Here is a 12199-nt window from a genome sequence, read left to right on the forward strand (position 1 = left end):
ATATACCACTGAGCTTAATTTGTTGTTACACAAATTATTATTGCAAATTATTATTGCTAATATTGCACAAATTATTATAGGAAAAGTTTTACTGAGGGGATGTATTCTAAGGATTGATTTTCTGTATTTTAGGAATAAATGTTTGAAAATAAGCTACAAAAAACAAAGCTGGAAATTGAATTCTCCCTGAAAATACAAGTCTTTTATTTTATTATTTTGAACTCAAAGGACTTACTTCATATAACAAAGACATTGAAAAGCCACAAAAGCACTTATTTGAACGTGTACAAAACATTAAGGCCATAGGATGCAGAAATCAAAGTAAATATAAGAAAGTTAAGCATTAACTCACATCAGGATCTGAATGCAACTCAAATTCATTCAATGCATGCCAGACTGCAGTTGGGTAATCTGCATACCATGCCACTCATTTATTGCTTCCAGGAAAATAGTAAACAACCACATTCTTGGTGTAGTTGGAAACTCATGTGCAAAGACATTAATGCCCTGAAACCACACAATGCAATATTGAAGATGTCTGTGGCTTTCCAAAAAGAAAAAGTATGCGTCATGATGTTGCTGGAGGATAAAACAAACACTCTGATTCAAATTAAACTCAAAGCCTTATTTAAGGATCATGCATTACATGTGTAAGGTGATAAATACTCCTATGTAATTCAGAGAAGGCCCACTTCCAAATAATCTTTTATCAGATTACAGTTTCCAGAGGATTGCACTGTAATCGTCATAAAAGAAGCAGCCTTGCATAGAATTACTTTGGAGAATTTATACCTGAAAATAAATCATTGTAAATTTATGCTGAACATGGTGGCAGCGACACTGCAAGTGAAAAATGAGTAATTTCTCAGATATAAATTGTAAACTTCAGCATTAACAACAAAGAGGGGGACACGTGACATCCATCCAGCTTCAGACACAATTCCTGAGTGAACCTTTATCATGTTTCACTCCATCTGGCGACAGAGGCCAATGGTTTAATCTGTAGCCGTCACAAAGAAACACGAGCTCAGTTCAAGCTCAGGGCGCGTTTTGTGAATGCAGGAGGGCAACACTTGTGCATGTCCAAGGATTATATTTCCCATTCAGTGTTTGTGGAGGACCTGCATGCAGACCGAGTAAAATAACATGACTACGATACAGAATTAACCAAATAAGCAACAAACTTCCTTATCAGACTGATGGATGATAAAAAGAAAAAAAAAAAGAAAAAAAAAAAAGGTGCAGGCTCTTATTTCATCTTCTCCAGGACAGAACGGACCTCCAGTGGATTGTAGCCCCAAGGCCCCATCGCCCCCTGAGGACAAAAGAAATTAAGAATGTAACTAATGCAAAATAGATATGTTGAATACATTTCATTGAAATAAAAAGGAGAATACAAAAAACAAAACATAATTACTCATAAACAAAGCTTTGCCATGCAATCTATTTCTTTCAAAGTAACAAGGAACCTGAGCACATGCCAAGAATTCCATCATTACCTCTGTGTGTGTGTGTGTGTGTGTGTGTGTGTGTGTGTGTGTGTGTGTGTGTGTGTGTGTGTGTGTGTTTTTTTTTGTTTTTTTTTTTCCACTGTTACTTAACACGCAACGGCATGATGTAAAGGTGAAAAATTGCAGAGTCACTGCAGGAACCTGTACACCCTTATATCCCTGCACTTTACATATTTAAATAGGCAAGAACTGGCATTGAGGGAAAAAAACGTTTCTGTAAAATGTAAATCACAGTGTAAAGAGTTGTCAAGAAAAACAAAAAACAGATTTAACTGAAATTGGCACAAATCCCCAAACGTCTGTGTTTTGTGCCGGTCGTTCACCCCCAGTAAACTAAATCTGTTTACTGACGTTGAGCAGTGTCGTAACATCGGAAACTGTCTGGACATCCGAGAGCTGGAATTCAGTGATATATTGGGTCAGGTGGCTCAGTTGGTAGAGCGTTAGCCCATGAACCTGAAGGTCAGTGGTTCGAGTCCTAGTTCCTCCTGTGTCCCCCGAAGTGTCCTTGGGCAAGTCACTGAATCCCCAGTTGCTCCCGGTTGTCAGGCCAGCGCTGTGTGTGGCAGCTCCGCCGACAACCGGTGTGTGTGTGTGTGTGTGTGTCTGCAGTGTAAAGCGCTTTGGGGCTGTAGGAGTACAGCTGGAAAGCGCTATATAAGTGTAAGCCATTTATCATATCAACACATTTTGACATCTATAAACCTGTAAATCAAAAAATGTTTCACTCAAAACCTTTTCTCAAGCTTTATTAAGAAAAAAAAAAAAAAAACTATACTTAAATCCCTGAACTCCCCCTGCACTCAAAAAGTGATTCAAATGATCTCTGAAAAAAATGGGGTAAATATATAGAAATATTATATTTAAAATGCAGTGGAATTGTTATTTTACCAGTTAAGGCTGATTTATGGTTCCGCGTTACACCAACGCAGAGCCTACGGCGTAGGGTGCGCGGCGACACACACCGTACGGCGCGCATCGCCGCGTACCCTACGCCGTAAGCTCTGCGTCGATTTAACGCGGGACCATAATTCAGGCTTTACTTCCAAGACGGAACGAGAGTCTTTCGTTTGGAGTGACAGAGAAGTGGAGTTACTTTTAAGTGTGACTTTAGAATATAAAACAGGTAAAATACAAGAAAATATTGACGGTTACAAACAAATTGTAAACACAGGTGTCACTCATGACGCTGGTGACGTTTCTGTTGCATAATGTGACGTTTTGAGCCTAAATCTCCGTTTTCCTCTGTTTAGACGCAAATGTGAAAACAGAGTTTTTGAAAATCTCCACTTTGGCCGGAGTTTTCAGAAATGAACATTTTTGGTGACTTTGAGCTCCGTTTTCGTGTAAACAAACGGCCAAAACGCATGAAAACGCCACCGTTTTTGCTCCGTGTAAACGGGGCCTGAGACAGATCACAAATTACAAACCCAGAGCCCCCCCCTCCATCAACGGCCGACGCCTAGCCAACAACCTGAGCGAGTTCTACTGTAGCTTTGACAAACAGAGACAGTCCTGATACGTCTCTGTTTGTTTGTCTGTCTGTTTGCAGCCCAGTCTTTCAGGGACTCCTTTGACCTATTTATCAAGCGATAGCAGGAATGTTTTCAGTGCAGGTCACAGGTCTGGACAGCAGACAGACCAGTCTGACACCCAGACTCTCTTACTGCAGAGTCGTGCTGTTGTAACACGCTGCAACTGTTTTCAGTATCTACTGGCTGAAATTAGTACTTTTCTTTGAAATAAAGGATGTCTTATTATATTTGATATGAACAGATTTTGAATCAACAGATATCCATTCAACATAAATTATTTACTTTGAGGTGAACCATTTCATGAACTATGCACTTCTGTGCTATCAGTGATGGTGGCATTTGAACTGGTCAACTCTTTAATCCACTTTTTGTTACCTTATGTAGTTGTACAAAGTTTTGAAAATACATGGTGGTTGTTAAAAAATGTAAAAACAAACAAACTGACCTTGTAGAGAACTTTCCCAGCATGCAGCACGTAAAGCCTCTCCGGCTGAGCTCCGTACTTCAGGGCGGCATCATTACTCATTTCATCGACAACAACAGGACACAGCGGTTCGTTCTGAACCAGGGTTTCAGCTGCAGAAAGCCTGTCCTCCAGGCTCTTGTGCTGATTGATGTCAAAATTGTTGGTGAAGGCCCATCCATCTGAGAAGGAGACAAAGTTGTTGTCATTTAAAAAAATGGCAGAGAATGCAGAACGGTAACATTTATTAGGAGGCTAAAAGTAACACTGTTTTATATTTAAAAAGTTTCACATTCTCAGTGTTCAATGCAGTTCTAAGCAGCTAGATTCAGGTCTGAAATTAGTTAACGTGCAACTCATAAAAAGGCTTGAATCAAAAGTGACAAATAGGAAACAGAATTAAAGATATACAATGAGCTGATAATGATAAACCAAGGCATCTTTTATATGTATAAGTTGTGTAGTAAGTCTTTAAGTAAATACATCATCAGTGCAACAGTGTATTATTGCTATTGTAAAAACAAACAAGTTTATCAATAGAAGCAATATTTTTATAGCTTTTCTGCACCTTCCATCTGGAACTCATTACAAAACACTCAGTGAACAGAGTGAATGAATTCACTAGTGTCTTTTGGTCTTTTAAATCCCTGATCTTAAATCTTTTAAGCACTGCTTGTATCTGTTTTAATTGATTTTATTGTTACATTATTTATTAATTGTAACATCATATTTGTTTAATTGACTGCTCTTTTGTTGTTCTATTTTTGTCTCTGTCTTTTGTTTTTACTTTTGTATTGCTCGACGTCATTGTAAATGAGGGCTCGCCCTCAATTATTTTTTTGAGTTTAAATATATATATATATAAATATAAAAAACAGAGGACACAGAAAAAGAGAGACTGTTTTAAATACAATTAAAGAATAACATGATTAGACTGATGCAGTACCTGCTGAGTGGTGGTAACATTACTTGAGAGAAACTTGGACTAGTTCAAAAACGACCTGTGACAAAAATTGTTCACAAAAAGAGAGACCAAGTACACATTTCTCCATCTGGCTCCTGATGACTGACTCACCTGTTGAATGAGCCTCAGCGATGTAGATGACAAGAAAGTCAGCGACGTCGCTGAAATCCTTGACGAGTTGCTTGAACTCGTCTAGTTTGAACATAAACGGGGGTCAGGTACAACTCCCGAAACTCAACACCAGCGGTCTGTTCCCTACAGAAAACAAAAGGCGCACAATGGAGGCTTTCAATACTTGGTGGGACAAAGGGAATAAAAAAATTGAAAATAAAAAAATACAATTAATAAAATAATAATAATAATTAATTTAAAAATACAATGAATAAAATAAAAATGGTTAATTAAAAAAATACTAATATATATATATATATATATATATATATATATATATATATATATATATATATATATATATATATATATATATATATATATATATATATATATATATATATATATATATACACACACACACACATATATACATTATATATATATATATATATATATATATATATATATATATACACACACACACATATATATACATATACACATTATATATATATATATATATACATATACACATTTTATATATATATATATATATATATATATATATATATACATATACACATTTTATATATATATATATATATATATATATATATATATATATATATATATATATATATATATATATATATATATATATATATATATATATATATATATATATATATATAACACACACACACACACACATATATATACATATACTCAGTTTTAATACAAAGCCTCGTGCCAAATGTCACACAGGTTCCTTTGTTAACAGAGGTCTGCACAATATCAAAATGTATAAAACAAATGAAATAAAAATAAACTGCCTGCATATATAGAATAAAAATCCTTCTTGAATAAAATAAAACAAATATCCCTTTCCTGCATAACAATTAAATTAAAATACACTGTGCAATTAATACAATGTAGACAGTAACAGGCAGACTTTTCCACTGAGGTTGACAGTAGTGCAAATAACAAAACATTTGTGCAAATCTCAAATAAAACATTCAAGTCAATTTGTCACAAAATAAGCTATATCAAAATCATTAAAAAAAACAAACATATATATATATATACACACATACATATATATATACACACATACATATATATATATATATATATATATATATATATATATATATATATTATATATATATATATATATATATATATATTATATATCATAAACAAAAACACACCTTTCACGTATTTGCAGATGCTGGTTTTCTGCCTGTCCATGGTGATCAACGGTGAGTCTGGGACTTCTCCGCCCATAAAAGCTTCTTGTCCGAGCGACTGCCACATGTTTTGAAAGGCAGTTTTGATGAAGGTGAAAGACAAAAAAGTCCGACCCCAATCCTCAAACTTAAATCTGGGATTCTGGGTCATTGTTGTCTTTTCGCCCATTTTCAACATCAGGGTCCTGAAGAGGGTTGGTGAGAGAAACTGTATAATACTGAGCACAGGTGGGACTGCTATCATGCAGCAAAGAATACATGCTGCTTTGAAATAAACCACCAATTTCTGGAGAGACATGTCTGCTCTTTAGTGGAGACAGAACAACACTAGTTCACAACTCCACGGCGCTGCTTTAAATACTGTATGACTGATGCCTTCAGGGTCCTTCCTTTTGCTCGTACATTCCAACCCCTATAGGAAAATACGAGTTCCCGGACTGGTGGAGGATCAGCCTCGTTTTATTTAAAAAAAAAGTAACAGACGTGTTAGGATTTTATGAAATTGTTAAAAGTATTAAGGTTTTTTTCTATAAGATTGTACACTGATGGTTGCTCTCAGTGCAGAACCACCTCCTGTTTTTAGGATTAGACTGATAGCTAAGTTCTTCTTTAGGTGAGGAGGACTGTGAAGAGGAGCGGATGTTTAAGATTGATGGTTCCCCTCCTTTTTTCTCTGGGTTTTGGTTGTCGTAGATCTTTGCTGGGTTGGCATGTCGGATTAGAGATAGACAACAGAAAATATATGGCTGAAAGTGTGACATGTTTAAGTTTCTTTCACTGCAGCTGGCCTCCCAGATAAGGTTCAACAGATAAGGTTCAACATCGGCTCCTACAACGTACAAAACACCTCCCGTCTTCAGTATAAATATGACTGGATTGATGACCACAGTGTGCATTTCTGTCCTACCTATGTGGTTTGAGAAAAGTGTACCTCCGGCTGGAAAATATTGTGCATGATATAATAAAAGCTTGTATTAACTTTGATTCTATGTTATGGAGGATCTTCAGGCATGCTTGGACTGTTCACATCAAAGCCCAGAAGGCTGCAGCTGCAGAAGGAGGAAGCGTTCAGGAGTGGCGACAAAGACAGGCTCAAAAAGGCAAAGTACACGTTTAGCAAGGAGGTTAGAGTAGCTAAACGACTGTACTCTGAGAAACTACGCCAACAGTTCTCAGATAACGATGCCAGCTCAGTCTGGAAGGGACTGAGGCAGATAACAAACTACAAACCCAGAGCCCCCCCCTCCATCAACGACCGACGCCTAGCCAACAACCTGGCTGAACGAGTTCTACTGTCGCTTTGACAAACAAACGGACAGTACTGATACCATCCCCCGGGACTGCATTCACATTCCCCAGTTCCATCCCTCTAATGGCGCTTTTGCACTAGTACCGCCTCAGCTCGCTTCTACCCGCCACGGCCCCGTCTTGCGCTTTTCCACTACGGGCCGAGGCGGGTGGAGCCGCTCCAAGCAGATACTTTTTCTGTAACCATTCTTGTCGCTTTTGCACTAGTATCACTTCAGCTCGGTTCTACCCGTTTTGCGCTTTCGCACTAGGGCTGAGACGGGTAAAGCCGCTCTAAGCCGATACTTTTTTCTGTAACCATTTCAGTGAGGTTCTAACCGGGCTGAGCCGGGACTATTTCTGACGTCATCACCCTCCACACCGCTGATTGGTCGGGGGCGGGGCCGTCAGACGTTTGAATCAGGAAGTGGGAGTCAGCGCGAGAGCGGCTCGCGGCGATTTTATTATAAAGCGCAAAACGTCTGTTTGGTGATCCAACTCTGAGGTGCAGATGTTCATAAACCTGGTGGCTGTCGAGAAAATTAAAAAGGGATGTAGACGGGGGATAAGGAACGATCAGATCCACCAGGAGCTCTGTTTTTTTCTCAGCCGCTCGCGGCTCCAGCTGATTTCTGATCAGCGCCGACACAAACAAAGCGGTTGCGCAATCGAGTACGTCACAGCAGCTTCACCCCAACCTGCCCACTTCTCACCTGGCTGTGGAAAAACAAACGGGGACAAAACGGGTGGAGCCGCGACGAGCCGCGCCGCGCCGAGCCGGGCGGAGGCGGGACTAGTCTAAAAGCGCCATAACTGCACCCCCCCTCCTCCCCAACAGGGGCTGGAGCCTTTCCACCACTTCACACCCCAGAGGCCCCATCCTCCACCCCCCACACCACTGCGACGCTCCTCTCTATCCTGGAGAGGGACGTTAATAAGACATTCAAAAGACTGAACCCCTGCAAAGCAGCAGGACCGGACTCTGTCTCCCCATCCACCCTGAAGCACTGTGCCGATCAGCTGTCTCCAGTGTTCACGTACATCTTTAACACCTCCCTGGAGACATGCCATGTGCCAGCCTGCTTCAAAACCTTCACCATCATACCTGTCCCCAAAAAACCAAGGACCACAGGACTCAATGACTACAGACCCGTCGCCCTGACCTCTGTGGTCATGAAGTCTTTTGAGCGCCTTGTGCTGCCACACCTCAAAAAAACCACCGACCCACTACTGGATCCCCTGCAGTTCGCCTACAGAGCCAACAGGTCTGTAGACGATGCTGTAAACATGGCCCTGCACTTCATCCTCCAGCACCTGGACTCCACAGGAACCTACGCCAGGATCCTGTTCGTGGACTTCAGCTCTGCTTTTAACACCATCATCCCATCTCTGCTCCAGGACAAGCTCTCCCAGCTGAACGTGCCTGACTCCACCTGCAGGTGGATCACTGACTTCCTGTCTGACAGGAAGCAGCGGGTGAAGTTGGGGAAACATTTATCTGACCCTCGGACCATCAGCACCGGATCCCCTCAAGGCTGCGTTCTCTCTCCTCTACTCTTCTCCCTGTACACAAACAGCTGCACCTCCAGTCATCAGTCCGTCAAGCTCCTGAAGTTTGCGGACGACACCACCCTCATTGGACTCATCTCTGGTGTGGATGAGTCCGCCTACAGGTGGGAGGTGGACCAGCTGGTGACCTGGTGCAGCCAGAACAATCTAGAGCTCAACGCTCTAAAGACAGTGGAGATGATAGTGGACTACAGGAGGAACGCAGCCCCACCTGCCCCCCTCACCCTGTGTGACTCTCCAGCAGACACTGTGGAGTCTTACCGCTTCCTGGGGAACATCATAACTCAGGACCTCATGTGGGAGCTGAACATCACCTCCCTCACCAAAAAAAGCACAGCAGAGGATGTACTATGCAGCAGCTGAAGAAATTCAACCTGCCAAAGACAATGATGGTGCAGTTTTACACGGCCATCATTGAGTCCATCCTCACCTCCTCCATCACCGTCTGGTACGCTGCTGCCACTGTAAAGGACAGGAGCAGCTGCAGCGTATCATCCGCTCTGCAGAGAAGGTGATTGGCTGCAACCTTCCATCTCTCCAGGACCCTGAAGCGTGCAAGATTGCAGCAGACCCCTCCCACCCCGGACACAAACTGTTCCAGACTCTTCCCTCTGGCAGGAGGCTGCGATCCATCAGGACCAAAACCTCACGCCACAAAAAACAGTTTTTTCCCGACTACAGCTGTCCTCATCAACAAGGCCCCGGTCCCCCCTCTCCCCCGTCTACCACGGACTGCCCCCCCACCCCACACTACGTTACATTAACGTAATATCCCAATCCCGTAACTTTTGTACAGACTCATATCCGGCACTTTAAAAAACCCATATTGTACATTTCTGTTTATACATTTTATTTTATCTGTCCTAAGTCATCCTACGTCACTTTTTGTAAAGACTCATATCCGGCACTTTAAAACCTCATATTGTACATTTCTGTTTATACATTTTATTCTATCTCTTATATATTTGTTTTTATATTTTTATTTTTATTGTATTGCACCAATCACCACAACAAATTCCTTGTGTGTGTTAACAAACTTGGCAATAAACCCTTTTCTGATTCTGATTCTGTTCCCTGGTTTTCTTATGGTACACCAGACAAACGAACACGAGGATCTTTCAGACGTTAAGAATCCACAACACTTGACGTAACTATTCCGACTGTCAGAGCTGGTGAGTTAAAAATGTCAACACTCAACTGTTTGAATAAGAGCAGCATAGTTGTCTCACTGCCCTCTTAACTGCAATACTTTTTTTTTAGTTTTGACCCTCTCCTACAAGTCTGGGCAAGGACTGTAAACTAATTTCAGCAGAATTAAGGTTTATTGACTAGCGTTTAAACTTCTGTAATGCATTATTGTTAAATATAACTTCCTAAACATTTGTTGAAATGAGGACATTACGAGGTATTGGTGATTTTAGTTATTTTTCCTCTTTCATACCAGAGGATAACCACAGGAAGAAGCTACAAAAAGAATTAGAAAAGAAATGAAAAAAGGTGGGGACATCAAAAATGGCCGCTCTGTTTAGCACATGCACTGTTACACCACATGCTGCCTGTTGCTGAGCAAAGCTTCATCCCCTTCCAGTCTCACCCACAGCCAGTCACGGTGGTCACTCGTACAATAAACCACACAACATAATCTATTCTATTTCAAAGATGAAGAAATATAACTTGTAAGGTCTTTATTCACAGCTCAGTCAATAGAGGGCTAGCTAGGTGCAAAGTAGCAAAAGTGATGACAGCTAGCCATTGGTTATGCCAGTTGCCAATTAAAAGACCACCCCCCTTATATATCATAAGTTGGTTGCTTTTTTCGATGTTTCCTGATGTACAAAAAAAGATTTGCGTGTAAAGTTGGATATTATGAAAGCTAGCAATTCATTTAATTTCATTACACTGAGGAAGGCATTGCTGAGGAAGACCCAGACACTTCCAGCTGGAGGAGCCCGAATGTGTTTATTTACTGATTCTGTACATGCAGCCTTATCTGTCAAGTGACCCTTTTCAAACCTTCCCAGTCAGCTTCTCCACACATCAGCGCGCCAGACCCACGCACACCTTCACTGTCTCGTCCACGCGCCTCTCATGCACATGCACGCATGCATCCATTTAAAAGACCATGACACCTATAATATGAGGAAAGTTCACAGCATCATCTCCTCCGCTATAATTTGTAATTTAATCATGTACTGTGAAAGCAATGAACGTGACACATACACAACATCGAGTCACACGTTTCTGAAATGCCAGTTTTCTATATGTAAGGACACCTGTTTGCGGGATTATGTGCTCTTCCTTGGGCCACTATGTAAAGGCAATGGAGTGCAATTGGTGGCCTCCTTTTACGTAAATGTTACAGAACACCAGTATGTAAGCGCCTAAAGTTACATGCATATGGAAGAGTGAGCCCCTCACCTGCTACAGCCCCATGAAAGAAAGACTCTGTTTGAATGTATGAATTTCAAATGAGAGTGGAAGAGAAAGACACCATGCAAATATACACTCACACACAAAACTCTACTGGTTGACAGATGTATATCCGCTCCTGGTGATGGTGTATCCAAGCAGTTAATTGGTAGGAACAGCTTCAGGCTTTATTAGTAAGATGGATACAGTTGTTTTTGAGCCAGATTTGCAAAGCAGCCATTTGAAAGATAAAGCTGCAGACCTGTATCCTCTCTGGTATTTTTCACTGCAGTGCCTCCAAGTCAGGTGAATCCACATCCATTGCACAGGAGCATATTTGGGTGAGACATGGAGGCTCCCAGAATCTGACTTTGTCTATGACAGCCTTGATTTTATATGCAGACTCAAAGAAACAGAAAAAAAATGATAAAGAAGTTGGGGTTTGTGCTGAAGACTCATCTGAAGCTCCTGGAGCTGATCATGCAAAGAAGAATGTTGCATGAGTTGCAAAACACAAAGTACCATAATGCACATCTTATTCATCTGAAGTGAATTAAATTGAATGCACAAAACATGTCAAAACACACCATGTAGCTTCCTTCTGCTTCTTTTGTTTTTGCACCTAGCATGTTCTAACTTCAACTCATACTTTGTACCAGTTTCTTGCTTATCTCCTCATGCACATGTAATTTGGTACATGCAAATTAGCCATAAAGCCCCACCCTGAGAGAGGCCAGGATTGGTATCTCAGGAATTTTACGTGTTTGTCTGAACTTGCCTTTCTGAGGCTGTATCTAGTGCTTTACAGATCAAGAGACGATTCTATAGCTGAAGCATTGTTGGTTTATATCTTTTAATACATAACTTAATACCTTAATACAATGTACTTACCAGTGTTTATAAAAAGGGCAATGTTCAGTAGTTTGCCTACCAGTTTGAAAAGGTGGGGGTGGAGGACGTCATCCTGTACCTGCTGCACAAGGCTCACGCTCACCCTGACATAGGAACGCCTTCAGCACCATCCAGCCCATCCCACGGAGAGACAGGCTGAGCAGCGTGGGAGTGAACATGTACCAGGTTTTCTGGATTGTGGGTCA

The 12199-nt window shown here is 40.8% G+C and overlaps 1 protein-coding gene across 3 annotated transcripts; it reads right to left on the reverse strand.

Annotated features, from left to right (window-relative positions):
• Positions 1 to 186: 186 nt before the first annotated feature.
• On the reverse strand, positions 187 to 12199 carry dio1 (iodothyronine deiodinase 1). Of its 3 annotated transcripts, none has more exons than XM_061737635.1 (5): positions 12034 to 12199; positions 5799 to 6022; positions 4585 to 4728; positions 3492 to 3691; positions 187 to 1315 (listed from the first exon to the last, which is right to left on the reverse strand). In XM_061737635.1, exons 1-5 carry the CDS (start codon positions 12063 to 12065, stop codon positions 1250 to 1252), a joined length of 666 nt encoding a protein of 221 aa, XP_061593619.1. In that variant the 5' UTR covers positions 12066 to 12199; the 3' UTR covers positions 187 to 1249. The 3 variants fall into 3 exon arrangements, with proteins under 3 accessions (XP_061593619.1, XP_061593620.1, XP_061593618.1); XM_061737636.1 differs by having other exon boundaries at positions 11994 to 12108; XM_061737634.1 differs by lacking the exon at positions 12034 to 12199 and having other exon boundaries at positions 5799 to 6381.

The sequence above is a fragment of the Cololabis saira genome, chromosome 13, assembly GCF_033807715.1.
Source record: "Cololabis saira isolate AMF1-May2022 chromosome 13, fColSai1.1, whole genome shotgun sequence".
Classification (NCBI taxonomy): Eukaryota; Metazoa; Chordata; class Actinopteri; order Beloniformes; family Belonidae; genus Cololabis; species Cololabis saira.